General features: G+C 44.3%; 1 protein-coding gene across 1 annotated transcript in view; it reads right to left on the reverse strand.

Annotated features, from left to right (window-relative positions):
- LOC124140763 (aminopeptidase N-like) overlaps positions 1–19,576 on the reverse strand; it is a 28,468-nt gene extending 8,892 nt beyond the window's left edge. The window contains exons 1-16 of the mRNA XM_046508495.2: positions 19,414–19,576; positions 18,428–18,851; positions 17,102–17,257; positions 16,019–16,136; positions 14,340–14,460; positions 13,830–13,984; positions 11,692–11,805; positions 10,749–10,883; positions 10,507–10,572; positions 9,848–9,913; positions 9,282–9,463; positions 6,508–6,608; positions 4,219–4,367; positions 2,194–2,249; positions 1,062–1,209; positions 59–135 (exon numbers count right to left, since the gene is read on the reverse strand). Of these exons, the coding sequence (XP_046364451.2) occupies positions 59–135; positions 1,062–1,209; positions 2,194–2,249; positions 4,219–4,367; positions 6,508–6,608; positions 9,282–9,463; positions 9,848–9,913; positions 10,507–10,572; positions 10,749–10,883; positions 11,692–11,805; positions 13,830–13,984; positions 14,340–14,460; positions 16,019–16,136; positions 17,102–17,257; positions 18,428–18,851; positions 19,414–19,543 (2,198 nt within the window). The 5' untranslated portion in view covers positions 19,544–19,576. The remainder of the gene's footprint in view (positions 1–58; positions 136–1,061; positions 1,210–2,193; positions 2,250–4,218; positions 4,368–6,507; positions 6,609–9,281; positions 9,464–9,847; positions 9,914–10,506; positions 10,573–10,748; positions 10,884–11,691; positions 11,806–13,829; positions 13,985–14,339; positions 14,461–16,018; positions 16,137–17,101; positions 17,258–18,427; positions 18,852–19,413) is intronic.
- Positions 19,577–23,387: the final 3,811 nt, after the last annotated feature.

Genomic DNA, 23,387 nt, shown 5'->3' on the forward strand with positions numbered 1-23,387 from the left:
TGAAGGTGTTTTAGAAACCGCGTATGAGTAAACTGTTTGAGTGAACCAATATATTTACGACTCTATCTGCCCCTCCGCCGGCTCCCGTAAACCATAAAACGTGAAGGCGGCGTCGCTGCTTGATCTCAGGAACTCCTGCAACAGACAGCTAAATGTCAACTGTGACCACGCGTTCTTACAAGGTGGTGTGGGGCGGTCGGGTCGCCTAGTGGTTAAAGCGTTCGCTCGCCATGCCGAAGACCCGGGTTCGATTCCCGACATGGGTACAATGTGTGAAGCTCATTTCTGGTGTCCCCCGCCGTGATATTGCTGGAATATTGCTAAAAGCGGCGTAAAACCATACTCACTCACTCACTCACTCACTCACTCACTCACTCACTACAAGGAGGTGTTATATACTATCAGGGAAATATATCCTGTTTCTCTGCTGAGGCATATTTTTCTTCACTTCAAATGCCTTCGTGGTGTAGTGGATAGAGCCCGAAGAGTGGAAAGTCGGCGGTTCGATCCCCAAGTCGCATCATACCATAGGACGTACTTGTGATGGTACTTGTTGTTACCCTACCATGTTAAAACTGCGGCATGGTAGCACAGTGGGCTGGCAGTACAAAACTCCACTTAGTACAGACATGTTCTGCAAGCCGGGTCATCGAATCCCCACAGTGGAAAATATATAGGCACCTCGTCTTAACCGGTGTATCGACATAATGGAGTTTGAGGTAACGAGGTCTCACGTGTAAGCAAAGATTTGGTAGACCCAGTGAGAAGTGGTGTTTCCACGATTACGTGAGCTTGTCTTTGGTCGACTCACTCACTCACTCACTCATTCCTCCCCATACCTGGAAGGCGGGGTATATCTCCGTGCCCCGGATCATCGTCTATGTACACCAGCTTGTCCCGAATCGACTCACTCACTCACTCACTCACTCACTCACTCACTCACTCACCTGGAAGGCGGGGTATATCTCCGTGCCCCGGATCATCTCGTCTATGTACACCAGCTTGTCCCGAGTCGACTCACTCACTCACTCACTCACTCACTCACTCACTCACTCACTCACCTGGAAGGCGGGGTATATCTCCGTGCCCCGGATCATCTCGTCAATGTACACCAGCTTGTCTCGGGCTGTGCTCCAGGGATAGTAGTTTAACTCCGCCGACAGGTACTCAAGCGTCTGCAGCCCAATCAGCTGTTGAAGGTAGCCAGCCCTGAGAGAATTACAAATCCTTCATACTTTTTTTCAGCGATGGTGAGTGTGTGATTATTGCTGAATGCCGCATTTCTCAGCCTAGGTACACGAGATTCGAGATTCTTCAAAACACGTTCAGGAAGCCTAGTGGACAAAGCGGTGCGCCGTCACACCGAAGACCAGGTTCGATTCTCCACATGGGTACAATGTTTTCAGCCTATTCTTGGTGTCCGCCTGGCTAGAAAGCGCTTAAAGCGGCCTAAAACCACGCCCACTCACTGAATACCCTCATTCCCCAAAACAGCATCAAGATCGGAGACACCTTCATGAAAGGTCACGTCAGATGATCTCTGAGCCAACTTTGACCGACCAATCTAAATGGAGGAAGATTGGATTATTGAGCCAATCAGACAAAAGCTTTCTGAAACGATTCCGCTTTATTTCAAATTTATTTCGATTTGCACAAATGAAAACCGACAAAGACGTGCAGATACCATGCCAGTCAGAACATACACGTCAATTCACACATTTTGGAATTCGTATTAAGTTCGCAATAGCTGCTTCATTGTTTGGGGATTTATTAACGCTTGAGCTATAGGACGACAGCCTGTAAATAATTGGGTCTGGACCAGATAATCCAGTGACTGATGTCATGAGCGCCGATGGGATACGATGACAAGCAGCAACCAAGTCAGCGAGCCTGCCAGGGCCCACTTGCACAAAGCCATCTTAGCGCTACGACTATTGTAAGCCTATGTTAAAGTATGGGAGTTACGATCATCTTAGCGCTAAGATCGCTTTGTGCAAGTGGGCCCTGATCCCGTTAGTCGACTGGTACGGGTTGCTGGGGAACGTTCCACGCCCCCGTGGGAATATAGTGTTGGACAATATACCCAGCAGCCACAGCCGGACGTACAAGGCTCTGGTGGTCATAGCGGTCAGCGTCTCCCTGGACGGCGTGAGACGTTGCTCATGACATCAGTCACTGGTTTGGTGGTTTTACCTGGCCAAATCCATGGCGTCGTTGATGATCTGTGCTCGATTTATCGGTATGATCACCTGTGAAGACAATGTTGCATAAATATCGATGATGGTCGGAATACTCTCAGGTACACGACTATTGCAATAGTTCCATTGTATTTTACTTTAGTTGTCATTATGAGGCAACTTGGAATACAATTTGGTTTGGTTTGGTTTGTTTGTTGCTTAACGCCGCACTCAGCAATATTCCAGCTTTATGACGGCGGTCTGTAAATAATCGAGTCTGGACCAGACAATCCAGTGATCGATATCATGAGCATCGATCAACTCAATTGGGATCGATGACATGTGTCAACCAAGTCAGCGAGCCTGACCACCCGATCCCGTTAGTCGCCTTTTACGGCAAGCATAGTCGCCTTTAACGGCAAGCATGGGTTGCTGAAGACCTATTCTACCCCGAATCTTCACGGGTCGGAATACAACTTAATTGATTCTTACAACAAGTATAGGCTATCGCGGCGGCGTCTCTCTGGAATCAACCCGTGAAGTATTTAAACAGAAAGGTTCTAAATATTTTTAAAAATGTAAAAATGTGTAAAGTTGGATTTTTAATGTCGACTACATGTTATGAGTTGCTGTGTACATGAAGACAGGATTGACTTGAAGCTATAATAATCAACCATCCACGGAGATCCGGGTTAGAACTGGTCTCATCAACCCGTGCTTGTTTCACCCCGTGAAGATCCGGGTTAGAATTGTCTTCAGCAACCGTGTTTGTTTCACCCTGTGAAGATCCGGGTTAGAATTGTTTTCAACAACCCGTGCTTGTCTCCTCCGTGAAGATCCGGGATATTATTGTCTTCAGCAATCCATGTTTGTTTCACCCCGTGAAGATCCGGGATAGAATTGTCTTCAGCAACCCGTGCTTGTCTCCCCCGTGAAGATCCGGGATAGAATTGTCTTCAGCAACCCGTGCTTGTTCCACCCCGTGAAGATCCGGGTTAGAATTGTCTTCAGGAACCCGTTTCACCCCGTGAAGATCCGGGATAGAATTGTCTTCAGCAACCCGTGCTTGTTTCCCCCGTGAAGATCCGGGATAGAATTGTCTTCAGCAACCCGTGCTTGTTTTACCACGTGAAGATCCGGGTTAGAATTGTCTTCAGCAACACGTGCTTGTTTTACCACGTGAAGATCCGGGATAGAATTGTCTTCAGCAACCCGTGCTTGTTTCTCCCGTGAAGATCCGGGATAGAATTGTCTTCAGCAACACGTGCTTGTTTTACCACGTGAAGATCCGGGATAGAATTGTCTTCAGCAACACGTGCTTGTTTTACCACGTGAAGATCCGGGATAGAATTGTCTTTAGCAACCCTTGCCAGTCGTAAGAGACAACTAAAGGGATCAGGTCAGGCTCGCTGCTCGCTGCTTGTAATCATATCCAAGCTGCGTTGATCTGAGCTCATGATGTCAATCACTGGCTTGTCTGGTCCAGACTCGATTATTTACAGACCGCCGTCATATAGCTGGAATATTGCTCAGTGCGGCGTTTAACAAACCATCACAATCAATCAGAATAAAAAAGTCTCAACTCATGCTTCATACTTCATGGGGGGCATGGGTGGCCCCGTCGTCTAAGGCGCCGCAATTCGTTGTGCAGAGTTGCGTCCCCTGGGCACGCCAGAAACCTATGATTGTTGGTTCGAATCCCGGTTCGCCCTGATTATGTTTCTAGGTTTGTCAGCACCATACCGGTGCTCGTGGGTTTCACCGAAGTGGTAAACGTCTGAGACCTGCATCACTTCGGGCTTTCCTCCCACATTAAGCTGACAGGCCGTGATATAACTGGTATACTGTTAAAAGTGGCGTTAAACCAAACTCACTCACTCATACTTCATGAGTGCGGCACTAAACAACAAACAAACAAACATACAAAAGTCAAGCCTGTCTTCATTGATTCTAATGTTCTTAATGTTACTGAAATATATTTCCCTGTTTTGCAAAATAGAGACTGAACAATAGATTACAGCATTTGTAAACAAGTACTTGCATTATGGTCCGTCTTCAGCTGCTTGATGATATTCCTCCAGTTGTCTTCATCATAGTTGACGCGGTAGTAACCATGGTGACGGATATTACCCAGAATCCAACTCGACTCGTCACTCGGATCTGGTATCGTTACGGTGGTGTCGTAAACATCTGAAATGCACACGATGCTGTCAGTAATTTTATAAAGAGATTTATTCCAATATTAGTTTGTGTATATACAGTAAACTACGGTTATAACGAACTTAAAGGGACCACTAATTTTAGTTCGTTATAACCGTAATTCGTTGTAAACATATATACAGCATAATTATATACAGCAAATGGCTGGGGCCAAAAAAAACAGTTCGTTATATCCGCCAGTTCGTTATAAGCGTGTTCGTTATAAACGTAGTTTACTGCAATTGTTGTGTTTTGTCTGGAGACACTCATTCTCATCAACGTAGGCATGTTTTGCAATAAATATATACTCACTGATAAAGAATCGCGAATACAATATATGTTGGTTAATATATGAAGAATGACTCATGTTCAAGAGATATTAGATTGGTTTAATGCATACTTGTATGTTGTGAGAAACGACGTTCATGAACGCATCACATATGACGTCATAGATCCATGACTCGAGATGCACCATTTGTCTCGTGAGGATTCGCGTGTAAAGTTTGATAATCACGTGCAGTGTATTGTGATAAGAATAAACACACTCTGTGGTAACACTGATTGTTAGTTTTGTCATTAAGTGGCACACATTGGAAACATCTCTTCTTAACGTACATTCGCTCTTCACGCCGAAGACCCGGGTTCGATTCCCGACATGGGTACAATGTGTGAAGTCCATTTCTGGTGTCCCCCGCCGTGATATTGCTGGAATATTGCTAAAAGCGGCGTAAAACCATACTCACTCACTCACTCTTAACGTACATACTTCTCTATATGTTTCCATGGTTCGCGTTTCTTTTGGCGGTTAGTATATGTGTAATCAAAGGCCCCGTTCAATAAAGCGAGTTTGGTATCTGTCGGGGCAACATGCCAAAAGACGTTCGTACTTGATGTTACCCTGCCTGCGCTCTGCTTTAAGGGGCTAAACCAAGGACTGGTCGACTGGGGGTCAGTCTACTGTATCTGAGTGGGGTGTCCATGTTAAACCGCGGCATGGTATCCCAGTTGGATAGCGCTATAAAACATGACGTATGCAGCACGTACAAGCAGCCACTTACACACGTGCATGCATATAAGACCTATAATCTTGAAAGGACATTAAACCCCATTTCACTTGACATTATGACTAGAGCCTAGTTCATTTAAACACGTCCCGTGAAGAATCCGGGTTAGAATTGGCCTTCAGCAACCACTGCTTGTCGTACGAGGCGACTAACGGGATCGGGTGGTCAGGCTCGCTGACTTGGTTGATGCAAGTCATCGTATTCCAAATGCGTGGATCGATGCTGATAATGTCAATCACTGGATTGTATGGTCCAGACTTGATTATTTACAGACCGCCGTCATATAGCTGGATTATTGCTGAGTGCGGCGTAAAACAACAAACCACCTACCTACCTTATTCAAACACCGTGTTAGTAACTTTCTCATGATCAGTTTATGAGTTTATTAGAATTATACATAAACAATGTCTCAATAATTTACCAACAAGGTACTAATTACAACGCCCAGACACGAATTTAAATGGGTTTCAGACACGTAAGCATCAAGACTGTGTAATTGCAAAAACAAACATGTTTTGTGTGAACATGAGAACGACGAAAAGATATTTTATCTCCGCATCCTTTGATTTTATTGTGCAGCTTGGGTGCAAATTTAAAATCTGTTTTCTTGTTTCCTCGATAACCAAGGGGATTATATTTAAATTCTATTATAATAAACACCACTGATTAATTCGCTACCATAGCACGTTTGAAAAGTGACGTTACCATGTACTCTCCAACAGAAATTGTATCGAACTCGAGCGTGATTTGCTTCATCTATATTCAGCGGCGGACGTGACATTCGAATCAGACTTAAAACAAAACTATAGTAGTGAAGTATCAAGGGTATTATCAAGAAAAAGATTATGATAATGTTGGAGATTTTATACAATGATCTTCACTTGATGTTTACAATTCGATAAATCCGGACTAGAATGAACCCCGGCGTCTGTTGTTCGCGAATTAACCAAACAAATATAGTCGTTGGTCAGATGGAGATTTTCCTAAGACATTCCCTGGGTTAAATAAACTCGCTTTGGTATTGGTCAAATAATAAGCGTTTGATGAGTACTTAAAGGCAAACTTACCTGCCGTGTCGTTTCTCAGCATCCAAACTATGTCAGCATCGGTGACGTCGAAGTTCTTCTCCTGGCTGGTGGTGAAGGTGAAGGGGACGTTCCAGGTGTAGCTGCAACACAGAGACAATCCTCCTTATAACTGCCGACTCTCACGCTCTTAGTAAAGTCACTGTCACGCTCTTAGTAAAGTCGCTGTCACGCTCTTAGTAAAGTCGCTGTCACGCTCTTAGTAAAGTCGCTGTCGCGGTCTTAGTACAGTCGCTGTCACGCTCTAAGTAAAGTCGCTGTCGCGGTCTTAGTAAAGTCGCTGTCGCTGTCTTAGTAAAGTCGCTATAAGGCTCTTAGTAAAGTCGCTGTCACGTTCCTAGTAAAGTCGATGTCGCGCTCTTAGTAAAGTCGCTGTCACGCTCTTAGTAAAGTCGCTCTCCTGCTCTTGGTAAAATCGCTGTCACTCTTTTAGTAAAGTCACTGGCACGCTCTTAGTAAAGTCGCTGTCACGCTCTTAGTAAAGTCACTGGCACGCTCTTACTAAAGTCGCTGTCGCGCTCTTAGTAAAGTCGCTGTCACGCTCTGGAGGTGAAGATCATACATAGCACGTAAAGTTCTATAATAAATTTATTAATTTAAATTCAGTTTCAATTTCTGAAACTCCGGTCCGTAATTTTCACGAGCATTGTCCCATAAACTTTCTAAGTATCAATTTTATGCTTTATTTTTATTTCCGTTGACCAACCTAACGAAAACTTTCCTTTAATCCGGACGATACCATTCCAAGTCAAATCAAAACGGAATGTCAAATTCTTGATTACCGCAACATGGGTCCGAGGTAATGTCCCTTTAAAAGGTAATCATCGAGTGCTCATTTCTAGCGTAACTTAATCACAAAGATTCTACATATAAATCCCTACTTAAGAAATAAACGTGAGTGAGTGAGAGTTGTTTATCGTAGAATAAACAATGACCACGAGTCGTTTATTTCTTATATGAGATATCAACATTATGTACAGCCTGTTTAAGGATGTCAATAAATTGTACAAGTTTTAAAAATATTTACCAGTAATTTAATAATGATGATTCCCTCAATAGAATCCGTCCTCGGCAATGTCGGACAAGCCTATTTTATGTACAGGTGGGTATTTCCCGCATATTCACACAATCCTAACGTCAATTGTACCTGTACCTCTTCTCCCAAAACCGATTGTCTCCCACTCCCGCTTTCAGATGCATCAACCAAGTCAGCGAGTCTGACCAACCGATCCCCTTAGTTGCCTCTCATGACAAGGATAGTCGCCTCTTACGACAAGCATGGGTTGCTTAAGACATATTCTCTACCAGGATTTTGATGCTATTGACGCATGTTACGAGTTTATCATTACCAGTTCAACAAGTAGAGATTTATCTTCTGTGAAATATGATTGTATGACAATGTGAGATCTATCTTACGGCGCAAGTGAGTTCGGTATGGTCACTCAAAGGTGAACAGGGTCAATTATGACGTGACATGTAGATGACGTCGTACGTAACACGATGACGTCATGGTGTCCGTGCAGGTCGACCGACCGACTTCATAGTTTTTTACAAGACGACGAGTGCCCAATCAGAAAGCTGCATTTTATTACGAGTAATGAGAAAGGGTTTTATTGATCGCATGCTTAAGGTGGAAGAGGCTGATGGCTGTGTTTCAACAAATATTCCACTATCCATTGAATATTGAAAAATACGCCACAGGTGAATCAGAGGTATCAAACCACAATAACAACTTCTGATTGAAGTACTCATTTGACGGCGGCATAACGCTTAAGATAGTATTGGTATAGGAAAGTTACATGTTTCTCAATCATTGTTGGTGTGCAGTTTCATATTATGCCATCAGCACAGTATGTAGGACACAAGATTATCAGTAGCGGGTCTGAGAATATTCAGATTATATGTGGCAATAACATTTAAACAGAATATATTGTAAGTCATCTTCCCGAGGCAAGTGAGTTAACTGGCTATAAAAGTCCAGTTTCCACCCTTGCGGAACTAGGCTGGTATTATGGAGTTACATTTTGGCTGGACTAACGAGTCTATGCATAGTCCAATCAAAATCGCGCAACGAAATCGAAATTCGGTTCGTAAACTGGCACGCAGATTTTGGTCGATTGCAGGTTTGGCAAAGCATGTGCACCGCCAACTCGTTGTCAATAGATCTTTTCCAAACTTTGTCACGTTTTTAATCAAGGTGTTCAAGTGATTTGGTGCATTTCGCGATGTACGGCCCGTTTTATTACAATATAGATCTTGATTATCGATCAGTTCGTCCTGACTGGACGCCGCCATTTTGTTTGAAGCAAATGCGAGTGATACGAGGGGTGGATTCTGACTTTTAAAGTCACTTAACTCTCTAGCCTTGGGAGATTGATTAAAGGTAGGCCAAGAGATCATCACGAGAGTTACCAAAGAGCTTGAAATTTGGCTCTTCACTTTCTCAGACTGTCATGCTTTTATTGCGTCAAAAGAAAGTCGCGAAGTCACAATAATGAGGTTCTGTGCAGAAATAAACCCAGCATGTTTCGCTTTTGTTTCATAAGGGGTATCTACTTCATGTTTGCTTAAATAGCCCGACTTCAGAATTTTAATGCTTCTCGTGTTGAGGTTACTGATACAAGTACAAACGACAAAACCCTGTGTATAAGTAACCTCTGCTAAAATCATTGTCCATTGTACGATTACGACGTATCATAAGCCTATCCAAACAGAAATTGTCCGGATTAATGAGGAGCGGTATAACGGGGTCTTACTTGTACGGAGACACATATTTCCCGGGGTCGGAGGAGGCGGGGTCGAACAGGAACCTCTCCTGGGTGAGACGGATCTGCTTGGGACCAGTCCTGGACATGCTGACCACAGGGTAGTTCATCTGCAGTGTCCACGTCTTCATTGTGTCCACCACGAGGGCAGTCTTCTTCTCTTCCTCGGCTTGCTACAAGAGTGAGTGAGTGAGTGAGTGAATTGGGTTCAACATCGGTTTGCAGGTTCGAATCCCAGCGAGGATTAAAATTCTTTGTGTTTATCAAAGTGTTGTTGCTGTATGCCTAATAATATTTCTCCACACAGGAAGCTCAAACATCTGATTACTGTTTAACCATGTTTAGTTAGTGGCGATAGGCCACCTGGTAAAATACTGACTGATTAGTAGAGGTTACTAACATTTGAGTTTAGTGTATGAGTGGACAGTGAATTTCACTAACTAAGTTAGTAAATTTTACAAACTATTTCTGTCAATTATTATCGAACAGATGATAAAACCAACTGAGAGGTATAGTTTCGTTTGCCGCTTAGTTTCTATAACCATAACAGATCTCACCGCTCCAAGAGCCACCCAGAGGTCATCGTGGTCAGCGTTGCTGTATTCACGGGACAGGAGGTATCTCTGTAAGACGTCAACACACGATCAACATGCAGTGACCAGAAAGTCAGCTCACAATGTCAACGCCAGAAAAAAATCCGTTTAGAATATCTGCTGAAACACTTCCATAGGATGAAAAAGACAAAATAGCAATAAGAGTATATGAATATCAGTGATGACACCAGGTGTTCCCGAAAAGGTAAGTGCTCACACAATTTACAGTAAACAGGCCTAAAGTTGCCTGATAATTTACAGCCTGTAAATAATCGAGTCTGGACCAGACAATCCAGTGATTGATATTATGAGCAGCGATGACACGTTATCAGCCAAGTTAGGGCCCGATTCACACAGGCGCCTCTTAAGACAAGCTCACATGTCTGTATTTTGGGCCATTGGCCCTTTACTGAATAAACATGTCTGTCTGTTTGTCTGTTTGTCTGTCTTAAGACAAGCAGAGGTGAATGGAGAACATTTCTAACCGGACCCTGAAGGGTCAGCATAGATGAAGTGGCAAGTCAAGGTGTTGAACCAAAAGTATCAAATTATCCGAATTTGACTTTCTCCAAGGTTAGTCCAACCTGTTCATAAGTACATATGTTCATATTCATAAACCTCACCGTCAAGCCTCTCTGAAAGGTTCCTGCCCCGATGAAGAACTTCAACATCCGTAGCACAGACCCTCCCTGTGAACGTAGAGGGAGAATTAGGAACCGTTGTTCATCATCATCATCATCATCATCGTCGTCGTCATCAGCACAACATCATCGTCGTCGGCGGCGTCATCAACATCGCCATTTTATTCATTATCTTAATATGAAAGGATTCCTTTATCATACCGACAAAACAGCGGGAGACCCACCTTGTTATAGGAGATAGCGTCAAATATTTGTTCAATCTCTTCCGGACTCTCCACGTCGACATAGACCGGATGTGACGTCACGGTGCCATCGAATTCAAACACTGGCATAATTTCATCAAGGACAAACTGGTTATACTGTACGAAAAAAAGAGGTTATAGTGTATTTGCTCTGTAGTGTACCTTAAATTCTTTCATATGCGAGTAAAGTATAATGATTAGAAAATACACTGTTTGAACATGTACACCACCAAACTGTTAAATGGCTATAATCAATATTTCCGTGATTCAGATAGACAACCCACTGAACATATTGAACTCAACCCATGCCGCCTCACTCAGTATCTCAGCTCGCACCAGGTGAGGTGGAGTGAAATTGGGTTTAACGTCGCGTCCAAGATTATTGCTCTTTACAGCGACGTGCATGCATGTGTGTGTGATTGCTTGTACTAGTCCGGACTAATGCCGATTTAATAGTGCTAGCTCACTGAGATACCATGCCGCAGTTTAACATGAATACCCAATCAGACACAGTATACTGACTCCGAGCTGACCAGTCCTTGTTTTAGCCTCTTCATGCCGAGGGCCAGACAGGGTAACAACAAGTTCCATCTTTTAACGTCTTTTGGTGTGACGCGGCCGAGGATCAAACCCCGGACCTTCCTCTCTCCGGGCGGAAACTCAACCCCTAGACCACGGAGGCGGTCTTAGATGACAACAAAGAGTTCGCGTTTTATTTAGTCATGGTAGCATGGAGATAAACACACTGTGTTTTCAATGTAGAGCTAGGTTACCTGTAGATTTAACCGCGACAAATTTAAAGTTTGAAACTTCATGCCGTGCGTTCGGTTTCAGATTCAATCCAACGTGGGTAAATGTACAGGTAAACTAGCTCTATATTGAAAACACAGCATGTTTATCTCCTAAATATACAATTTCTGTTTACCATATCCCAATCCGGTTCAATAACCTCGGCTCCAAAATACATGAAGAAGGTAGCGAACCCTTCGTTGAGCCACAGGTCATCCCACCACTTCATGGTGACCAGGTTCCCGAACCACTGGAACAATAAAGGGAGACAACTAGTAGGTTAAGAAGAGACCCGGGTTTATACGAGTTAAACAAGGAACGGTTTGGGAATACCGAAACCGAGGCAGCAATGGCGTAGTGATATCGCATGACGGTGCAGTAAACCGGTTAACGCCATAACCCACCGCGTACCGTTTGCATAACAAGGCGGTCTGTTTTGAAGAAGTTTGTTTTCTATAAACGGAAATTAAGCTTACGCTTTTATCTGAAGACAAATCTAACTGAAACAATTTACAGCTGGCAAGAAATGATAAAATATTCGATCTGGAATCCTTATTAAAAGGTAATTTCCGACGAAATAAGGTCTAAGTATTTTGAGGTAAATGATTAAGGGAGAGATTGTTAAGTTGATTTTACAAGTTTTTTTATTATCTGTACCCATTGGGAATTTTGCCGACTTGTTTAAAGGGGCTATCCGTGGCCCACAGTAATGATGTCCGTATAATAAACAAGGAACGGTTTGGGAATACCGAAACCGAGGCAGCAATGGCGTAGTGATATCGCATGACGGTGCAGTAAACCGTTTAACGCCATAAACCACCGCGTATCGTTTGCATAAGAGGACGTCTGTTTTGAAGAAAGTTTGTTTTCTATAAACGGAAATTAAGCTTACGCTTTTATCTGAAGACAAATCTAACTGAAACAATTTATAAATTCGTAAAAAGTTTACGTTGATCGCCATCTTGTGCTGTGTCACGTGCATGGAACTAGTTCTAATATAGATTCCTGCCAGTGGTGGTCGAGTTCCAACTGGACTGAGGCGAGCTGGGTCTTAATGATGAAATGTGTACGTTTAGTTTGTTCAGAAGCTCCTCGGTTAACTATCTGCACAATGGTGACCACCCACCTGATAAACTAGCTCATGTACTGACCACCCACCTGATGACCTCGTTCATGTATCGATCATCCACCTGACGAGCTAGTTCATGTATCGACCATCCACCTGATGAAATGGTTCATGTATCGACCACCTACCTGATGAGCTACTTCCTGTATTGACCACCCACCTGGTGAGCTACTTCCTGTATTGACCACCAACCTGATGAACTACTTCACGTGTTGACCACCCACCTGATGAGCTATTTCCTGTATACCACCCACCTGATGAGCTACTTCCTGTATTGACCACCCACCTGATGAGCTACTTCCTGTATTGACCACCCACCTGATGAGCTAGTTCGTGTATTGACCAACCACCCGATGAGCTACTTCCTGTATTGACCACCCACCTGATGAGCTAGTTCGTGTATTGACCACCCACCTGATGAGCTACTTCCTGTATTGACCACCCACCTGATGAGCTATTTCCTGTATACCACCCACCTGATGAGCTACTTCCTGTATTGACCACCCACCTGATGAGCTACTTCCTGTATTGACCACCCACCTGATGAGCTAGTTCGTGTATTGACCAACCACCCGATGAGCTACTTCCTGTATTGACCACCCACCTGATGAGCTAGTTCGTGTATTGACCACCCACCTGGTGAGCTACTTCCTGTATTGACCACCCACCTGATGAGCTAGTTCGTGTATTGACCAACCACCCGATGAGCTACTTCCTGTATTGACCACCCACCTGATGAGCTAGTTCACGTATTGACCACCCTCCTGATGAGCTAGTTCGTGTATTGACCTCCCACCTGGTGAGCTAGTTCGTGTATTGACCACCCACCTGGTGAGCTACTTCCTGTATTGACCACCCACCTGGTGAGCTACTTCCTGTATTGACCACCCACCTGATGAGCTAGTTCGTGTATTGACCACCCACCTGGTGAGTTACTTCCTGTATTGACCACCCACCTGATGAGCTATTTCCTGTATTGACCACCCACCTGATGAGCTAGTTCGTGTGTTGACCACCCACCTGATGAGCTAGTTCGTGTGTTGACCACCCACCTGATGAGCTACTTCCTGTATTGACCACCCACCTGGTGAGCTAGTTCCTGTATTGACCACCCACCTGATGAGCTACTTCCTGTATTGACCACCCACCTGGTGAGCTAGTTCGTGTGTTATGACGACCATGACTTGCTGCTTGGCGGAGTTGCTGGTGACGCCCGCCGTGAAGAACAGCCTGATGGCTCTGTAGGTGATAAGGCCCCAGTTCTCCATTGCCCCGGCCGCGAAGTCGGGGATAGCCACCATGTCTGCAGACACAAGGACTTCGGTTATTGTTCCTCCTTGAAAGATCCTAAACACCCATTGGTGGTTCAGAACACTGAGATACCGCAGTTTAACATGAATACCCCACTCAGACACAGTATACTGACTCCGAGCCAATCAGTCCTTGTTTTGGCCCCTTAATGCCGAGCGCAGACAGGGTAACAACAAGTACCATCTTTTAACGTCTGTTGGTATGACGCGGCCGGGGATCGAACCCCGGACCTTCCGCTTTCCGGGCGGACCCTCTACCACTAGACCACGGAGGCGGTTCAAATATTGCTGAGTGCGGCGTTAAACAACAAACAAAACAAAGAAGAAGCTTGTTGAAAACAACATAACCTTGTTTGGGCAATGGGTAGGTGATGTTGAAGTAGTCCTCGTAGAAGGTGATGGTGCGCATGCCGACGTCGAGGGAGTAGTCAAGATCATTCAGCGACTCTTTCTGTGCCCAAACTCGATACTGAAGAGATATTTTTTGTCATACTAGCTAAAAAACTGCGGATTGATTCATTTTTAAGGTTTTGGTGCTCTCTGATATATAGCGATACACAGCTATGTTAAAGCTCGTGTCAACTCGGCTTATTCCGCCAACTACAAAACCTACGGGATTGCAAGCCCATAGCATGACATACGTGTGTTAACCATCTTGTATGTTACAGAATGAACCGAAATGTGATGACTGCCGTGAACGCAATGTGAGGCAATGTGAATCGAATCCATGAGTTATATTGGAGTGTGATACGTTTTAATTATAGCTAAATATATCAAATTAGCTAATTATCGAATTAGCTATGGTCAAAATAACAGAGGCGGATAAGGTGTTTTAGGTGGTTCAAATATAAATTTGTTCGTGTCAATTGGGTTGATACAGGCCCCCATCTCCCAACCCCTCTTCATCCACGCCACTGCGCATACATTTAGTAACGTTAAGCCCCTGTAGGGACCGGTTTCACAAAGCGACCTTAGCGCTGAGACTGCCGTAAGTCTATGTTAAAGTATGAGAGTTACGATCACCTTAGCGCTACGACTGTCGTAAGTCTATGTTAAAGTATGGGAGTTACGATCACCTTAGCGGTACGACTGTCGTAAGTCTATGTTAAAGCATGGGAGTTACGATCATCTTAGCGCTACGACTGTCGTAAGTCTACGCTAAAGCATGGGAGTTACGATCACCTTAGCGCTACGAATGTCGTAAGTCTATGTTAAAGCATGGGAGTTCCGATCATCTTAGCACTAAGACTGTCGTAAGTCTACGTTAAAGTATGGGAGTTACGATCACCTTAGCGCTACGACTGTCGTAAGTCTATGTTAAAGTATGGGAGTTACGATCACCTTAGCGCTACGACTGTCGTGAGTCTATGTTAAAGCATGGTAATTCCGATCACCTTAGCGCTACGAATGTCGTAAGTCTATGTTAAAGTATGGGAGTAACGATCACCTTAGCGCTACGACTGTCGTAAGTCTATGTTAAAGTATGGGAGTTACGATCATCTTAGCGCTACGACTGTCGTAAGTCTACGCTAAAGCATGGGAGTTACGATCACCTTAGCGCTACGACTGTCGTAAGTCTATGTTAAAGCATGGGTGTTCCGATCACCTTAGCACTAAGACTGTCGTAAGTCTACGTTAAAGTATGGGAGTTACGATCACCTTAGCGCTACGACTGTCGTAAGTCTATGTTAAAGTATGGGAGTTACGATCACCTTAGCGCTACGACTGTCGTAAGTCTATGTTAAAGCATGGGAATTCCGATCACCTTAGCGCTACGAATGTCGTAAGTCTATGTTAAAGTATGGGAGTTACGATCATCTTAGCGCTACGACTGTCGTAAGTCTATGTTAAAGTATGGGAGTTACGATCACCTTAGCGGTACGACTGTCGTAAGTCTATTTTAAATATGAGAGTTACGATTACCTTGGCGCTAAGACTGTCGTAAGTCTATGTTAAAGTATGGCAGTTACGATCATCTTAGCGCTACCATCTCTTTGTGAAACGGGGCCCTGTTGGATACCACGCACCTCCAAGCCTCGTCGTGTTCTGCCGCTGATGAACTGGAAGTCGGACACAATGAACGCCACCAGGTAAGTCGACATCAACGGGGTAGTCTCATAGACATCAGCAACAAAACCCGCCTCCCTGGAAGTCGAAGACTTCTTAAGCTAATATTGTTCAGTGAGTAAGTTTTCAGCATCTGTTTTACATCATGATTCCTCAACCACGTACAGTAAACTACGTTTATAAAGAACACGCTTATAACGAACTGACCGATATGACGAACTACTGTTTTGGTCCAGCCATTTTCTGTATATGTGCTGAATAATATGCTTCTATCGAACTGCGTTATAACGAATTAAAATCAAGGATCCTTTTGAGTTCTTTGTAACCGTAGTTTACTGTACAAGACCTGGTGGACTAGCGTATCTGGGGATAATGTGTCCATGTTAAAAGTAAGTAATATTTATTATTGATTGACATCAGTTTAAAGTTTGGATGCAATGGGTAACTTAATAAACTTTGGGAAATGTAATCTGGGGAATTAATTACTCCTTTGTGAAAAATGTTCCAGCCATCTTCCGGTGGTCTAAAACTACTCGAATCTGGACCAGACCATGCAGTGATTTAGATCACGATCGACGATATCGGAGTCCAAAGTCTCATGACGTGAAAAACCTCGCAATCGTACCTTAACGTACTTATAAACCGACATTTTTTTCGAAGTAATCAAATCTGTCAACCTCCACGCCGTACCGGTCGTCAATTCTGACAACCTTCATGACGTACAATCGTCACTTCTGACAACCTCCATGACGTACAGTCGTCAATTCTGACAACCTCCAGGAAGTACAATCGTCACTTCTGACAACCTCCATGACGTACAGTCGTCAATTCTGACAACCTCCATGACGTACAATCGTCACTTCTGACAACCTCCATGACGTACAATCGTCACTTCTGACAACCTCCATGAAGTACAATCGTCACTTCTGACAACCTCCATGACGTACAATCGTCACTTCTGAAAACCTCGGTGACGTACAATCGTTAGTTCTGAAAACCTCGGTGACGTACAATCGTTAGTTCTGAAAATCTCCGTGACGTACCTGTCGTCAGTTCTGACAATCTTCATGTTAGACATGGAGTTCAACTCTGTCTTCCTGACGAGAGTGATGTTGAAATGAGCCTTCAGCTCGGGCTCGTCGAAACACGGGAAGGCCTTCCGGGCGTCAGTCGACTCAAACTGTGTGGTGGCCAGATAGCTGACAGAAAATATGACACACGTGCTTTTTATATACAATATCCTCATGATGTGATAACATGCGGGCAGATATTTAAGGATTTTAGCTGATTTCGTGTTCGCTTCGAAACGCATTCACGCATCCACTCAACCAGACACTCACTCACTCACTCACTCACTCACTCACTCACCCACCATCACACACACTCACCCCTACACACACCCGCTCACACATATACCCACTCACTCACTCGCGCTCTCAAACACTCACTTCCGCCCATTCACTCACTCATTCACTCGCTCGCACCCACCACACCACCAACCCACACACTCACTCACTCACTCACTCGCTCCCACCATCACACACACTCACCCCTACACACACCCGCTCACACACATACCCACTCACTCACTCGCTCACTCAAACACACACTTCCGCCCATTCACTCACTCACTCACTCACTAGCACTCACCACACCACCCACCCACACACTCACTCACTCACTCACTCACTCACTCGCTCGCACCTACCACACCACCCACACACACACTCAATCACACACATGCACACTCACTCACTCACTCGCGGCCACTACACCTGACATCCACACACTCACCCACTCACTCACACACTAGCACCACTACACCACACACCTACACACTCACTCACTCACTCGCTCGCACCTACCACATCACCCACCCACACACTCACTCACACACAGGCACACTCACTCACTCCCATTCACTCACTCACTCACTCACTCACTCACTAGCACCCACTACACCACACACCCACAAACTCAATCACCCACTTGCACGCTCACTCACTCACTCACTTAATAAATCTCTCACTCACTCACTCGCGCCTATCACACACACACACACTCAACACACACACACACGCACGCGCACGCACACGCACACACACACGCACACACAGACACACACACACACACACACACACACACACACACACACACACACACACACACACACACACACACACACACACACACACACACACACACAGAGGCTCACTCACGTCCAAGACCCGCATCTCTCACTGAAATACTGCTCAACGATCCAACCCGATCAATTTACACACAAGGCAGAAAACAATCCATACTTTCAAAAAAAAATTGTTTTAAGATTTTTTATGAAATAATATAAAATCCATCAATCCTAAACTTACACCGCCTCTCCTCCTCGCGTGTATGAACTCAGATAGAAGCCTTTCAGGTCATCCTTCAGAGGTCCAGAGAAATTCATCTTGGCATAATACACCTGACCGACGGCCGTGTCCTTGTCAAGGGCGATCTTTAATAACTGATTGTCCGTGTCTGTCTGGTAGGACACAAAGACGGGCGAGTCCGACCCGCCCTCCGATCCAAACTCTATTGACCCTGCCATTATCTCAAGGTCATTAAGATGCATAATGACCTCTTTGGTTGCCTTGAGACACTCCATTGTTATCCTGACGTAACCGTCAAAGGTGAAGGTCGACGGATCACCTTGGTACATGTTGGGTCTCATTTCAAGGTCGTAGTAGATGGGTTTTAGTGTTTTGGGCAGGAACACCACGTCTTGCTGCGGTTTTGATGAAGTGCATCCTTTGCCTACCAAAGTACATGAAAATTAGCATCATCTTATTGTGCAGTAGGAGTAGTGAGTCAGGAAGTGAGTGAGTATGATTTTACACCACTTTAAGATATATTCCAGCAATATCACAGCTGGGGACACCAGAAATATATGGGCTTCACACATTGTACCCATATTGGAAATCAAACGCTTAAACCAGCTCACCCAGTCGTTTAAGGCGCCGTACAGAGTTGCCTCCCTTTGACGACATCGTGAGTTCGAATCCCGGTTCGCCCCGATTATGTTTCTAGGTTTGTCAGCACCATACCCGTGATCGTGGTTTACACCGAAGTGGTGAACGTCTGAGACCTGCATCACTTGGGGCTTTCCTGCCACATCAAGTTGACACGACGGATTATAACTGTAATACTGTTAAGCGGCGTTAAAACCCAACTCACTCACTCACTCACTCACTCACTCACTCACCCGATCCGCATCAGTGGGATCTGATGGCAAGCAATGACGTGGCATCACCGCAAGGTCTGTAAACTAAACTATCACTATCATCAAATATTAATACGTCTTAATAAGGTAACTCACAAACTGTTGGCATTGGCCTCGTCCCTGTCGCCGAGGGTAACGTGTTCAGAAGCAGTACCAGGATGCTGATGCTGATACTTGGAATATATGTCCTTCTTGATGCCATCCTAGACGTCAGTCCGTCCGCCATGTTAACCTGCTCTGCAGATTCATGTGCCAATCACCTTGGGGTGCCGGGTCAGGTGCGTGTTCATTTCAAGATGATTCAGTTGTTATGTACAAAGTAATGATAAGATGCTTGGTTTGTCGGGATGTGATGACATTTACCCTAGTTAACATACTGTAATATGATTTTTATATACACGCCCGGAGAGGGATATCAGACCACATCACTCAAAGTATTTTTTTCACAACAGTTTCAATTGCACTCTTGTTTTGTTATTGTGTTATTTATATAATAATTTGACTTGAAGTTGCTAATAATCGCCATGAGACACAAGGTGTATCTCGACCGACCATCATTTGAGATTCGTGGTGCGTGCGTGTGTGTGTGTGTGTGTGTGCGTGTGTGTGTGTGGGGGGGGGGGGGGGTAGAAAGATAGGAATGGTGCTGGGATGTTATCGAAAAAAAATATATTGTCCCTGAAATTCTTCAGAAATATAATTATCAGACTGTTGATGAAGAAGAAATTGCCACAAAAATTAATTACATTGCTGCAAGGGGTTTATTTTAGTAAACATGAAAAAAAATATCTAATTTCAAGATCAAATCTTAGGACACCGCCCCAAGAATATCTAAAGGTAGATCCCTAAATCCCCCTGGGTACCATACGGGTAGTAGATGGATCCTGGTTTGTTGTCTTTGGTTGGTTGTCTTTCACCTGACCTGATATTGTTATTGTATGGTCATACAATATTACAAATGTATGACAGAATAACGCACTCACGTCTGTATGCCCAGTTCGGCGTGTAGTTCTTCAAGTAAAAATTGGTAGGTTACCCCTGATAACAGTACAGACCTAAATTGTCAAATCAGAAAATAAACACACAAGACAATGAACAATATAATATTATATTGAAAGACAGGATTCGGTTAAAATCATAAAATTGTGTGTGTGAGTATGGTTTTAAGCCGATTTTAGCAATATTTCTGCAGGGGACATCAGAAAAAGGTCTTCACACATTGTACCCATGTAGGGACTCGAAACCGGATCTGCGGTGTGACGAGCGGACGCTTTAACCACTGGGCTACCCCACCGCCCCCAATAGGTTCACTATGTGGCGGCAACAATTAACAGGCCCTATTAATTCTGTGCACTCACGAATGCCCAGTATTTGTCACAGTCGAATGTCTTGAAAGAGGCTCGTAGTCCCATCTTGAATCCAGGAAACAGTGCTCTGAACTGGGTATTTTTCGATAGGTATCCCTTTCGTGTTTGGCACATCAGATCGCAGAAGGCCCCGAATCGCCCTCATCTCGCTCTTTGTACATCGGTACGACCAGCCTTCTAGAAACTGCAACCTCGGGAAACGCCTCGAAAATTGTAGTCTATCCCAGTGTCGATATACAATGGCGGATAACTCTCCCGTACTCTGGTTGTCGCATACCATCAACAAGAAAAATAGCCTCCTTGGTCTAGTGATAAAGCGTCCGCCCGGAGAGCGGAAGGTCCGGGATTCGACCCCCAGCCGCGTCATATCAAAATACGTTAAGAAAATGGTACTTGTTGTTACCCTGCCTGTAGTTCGGCATTAAGGGACTGAAACAAGGACTGGTCGGCTCGGAGTCCTTACTGCGTCTGAGTGATATATCCATGTTAAACTGCAGCATGGTATCTCAGTGTGCACTACAAATCGGCATCAGTCCGGACTAGTACACGCGGTCACACACACACACACACACACACACACACACACACACACACACACACACACACACACACACACACACACACACACACACACACACGCACACACACACGCACGCACCACGAATCTCAAATGATGGTCGGTCGAGATACACCTTGTGTCTCATGGCGATTATTAGCAACTTCAAGTCAAATTAAAGCTGCAAGCAGCAATGGCGGGCTCCAAGTTACACTGTGCACAAACGTCCATGTTCGAATCCTTAAAGGGTTTCCTTGTACCAAATCCGTCACATGTAGGCACAACTTGCAGGGTATTGCCGCTACGAAATTGGCGTGTGCTAAGTCTGTTTTAAACCCATTTCCGACATCAAACATGTTCGAATCCTCAAAGGGTTTGTTTGTACCAACTCTGTCAAAAGATAGTCACCGTTTGCAGGACATTGGCGTGTTCCAGGGGTGTCCCAAATTCTAATCAAATATTACCACCAAGTCTTGTTACTTTTTCCATGCACCCAAGAACAGAAAATAAGATGCATATGATACACTAACTTCATGTAAACTTGCAATAGTTTCTGTCAACACGCTAACAAGATATGATCGTTAAAGTAAAATTTCGGTAATTTTTTTTATCAAAATCAAAATCCAATACAACCGCAACTAAAACAGATATCCCAAAACGGCTATGAGAGTTTGCTGTGTTGTGTGTGGAGACAATTCTCAGAAAATTTGGAAGCATTTTATGTAGTGGATTCAGAGGAGATAGTATTTGAAGACAGGTACCCAAAAGACACTGTGAAAACCTTGAATCCAATATGGCTGCCAAACCACGTGACCAATGACCAAAGTCAAAGAACAAAAAATGTCAAGCAGCTCAAGCAGCAGATACATGCAAGTTTTCAAAGTAATCGGATAAGCGGTTGCGGAGCAATAGGGCGAAATACATCTTCAAAAAAATTATTGTCTTTTAGTTATCTGCCCTTGGCCTTTGGGCCTACGGCCTTGGGTTTTTGGCGGGCACTAGTACCCAACGGTCTTCATACACATACAAAATTTGAACAAAATCAAGCCAGTGGTTTTTTTGCTAGCTCTGGTACAAAAATCGGCGGAATAATAATAATATTAAATCAAATGCTAACACTGGGACTCTTCAGCCTTTTGGCTTGGGGACTCTTTAACAGGCTGTAACTTCTTTGTCAGTTGGGCTCCAGTCAAACGGATTAGCGTTCTGCGTTCGTCCGGGCCACGGGTTCCTGTCGCATTGCTGAGATAAAGTGCTAAACTTGTTTCCGACCTCGTTCATATTCGAATCCTCAAAGGGTTTACCTGTACCAACGCCGTCAAATGTAAGGAACCTCTTGTGAGACATCACCACTACTAAATTGACATGTGCTTGGGTGTCCCAGGATGTTTCAACCATTTTCCAACTTCGACCATGTTCGAATCCGCATATGGTTTGCTTGTACCAACGCAATCAAATGTAATAAACCGCTTGTGAGACATCACCACACGTGTCTCAGGGTGTTCTTAACCCGTGTTTGACTTCGACCATGTTCGAATCCGCATATGGTTTGCTTGTACCAACGCCATCAAATGTAATAAACCGCTTGTGAGACATCACCACACGTGTCCCAGTGTGTTCTTAACCCATGTTTGACTTCGACCATGTTCGAATCCGCATATAGTTTGCTTGTACAAACTCTGTCAAAAGATAGTCACCGTTTGCAGGACATTACCGCTACCAAATTGGCGTGTGCCACAGTTTCCCAGAGTGTACTAAACAATTTCCGACCTCGACCATATTCTAATCCGCAAATGGTTTGCTTTAAACAACGCCGTCAAAAATAAGGTACCGTAGCAATTGGCAATTGAGAAATGAAGAATCAAGCCAGCCAGTCTGACCACCCAATCCGATTAGTCGCCTCCTGTGACAAGCATAGTTGCCTCTTGAGACAAGCATCGGTTGAAAAAGGCCAATTCTAATCCTGGTCGTCAAGGGTAGTACACATAATACCGAACAAGACTGTGGAGAACGCTTGGATATCTGCAAAGCCAGTGAATGGGGGTGTATGGTAGATTTATGAGACGCTTCCTTCAATATTTGTACTCAAGTCTGATTTTTTTTCTTAAATCAAATAATACCACACCAAGCAGTGGTGCTTTCAGTAT

The sequence above is a fragment of the Haliotis rufescens genome, unplaced genomic scaffold (assembly GCF_023055435.1).
Source record: "Haliotis rufescens isolate VD_foot unplaced genomic scaffold, xgHalRufe1.0.p SCAF_60, whole genome shotgun sequence".
NCBI classification, from domain to species: Eukaryota; Metazoa; Mollusca; class Gastropoda; order Lepetellida; family Haliotidae; genus Haliotis; species Haliotis rufescens.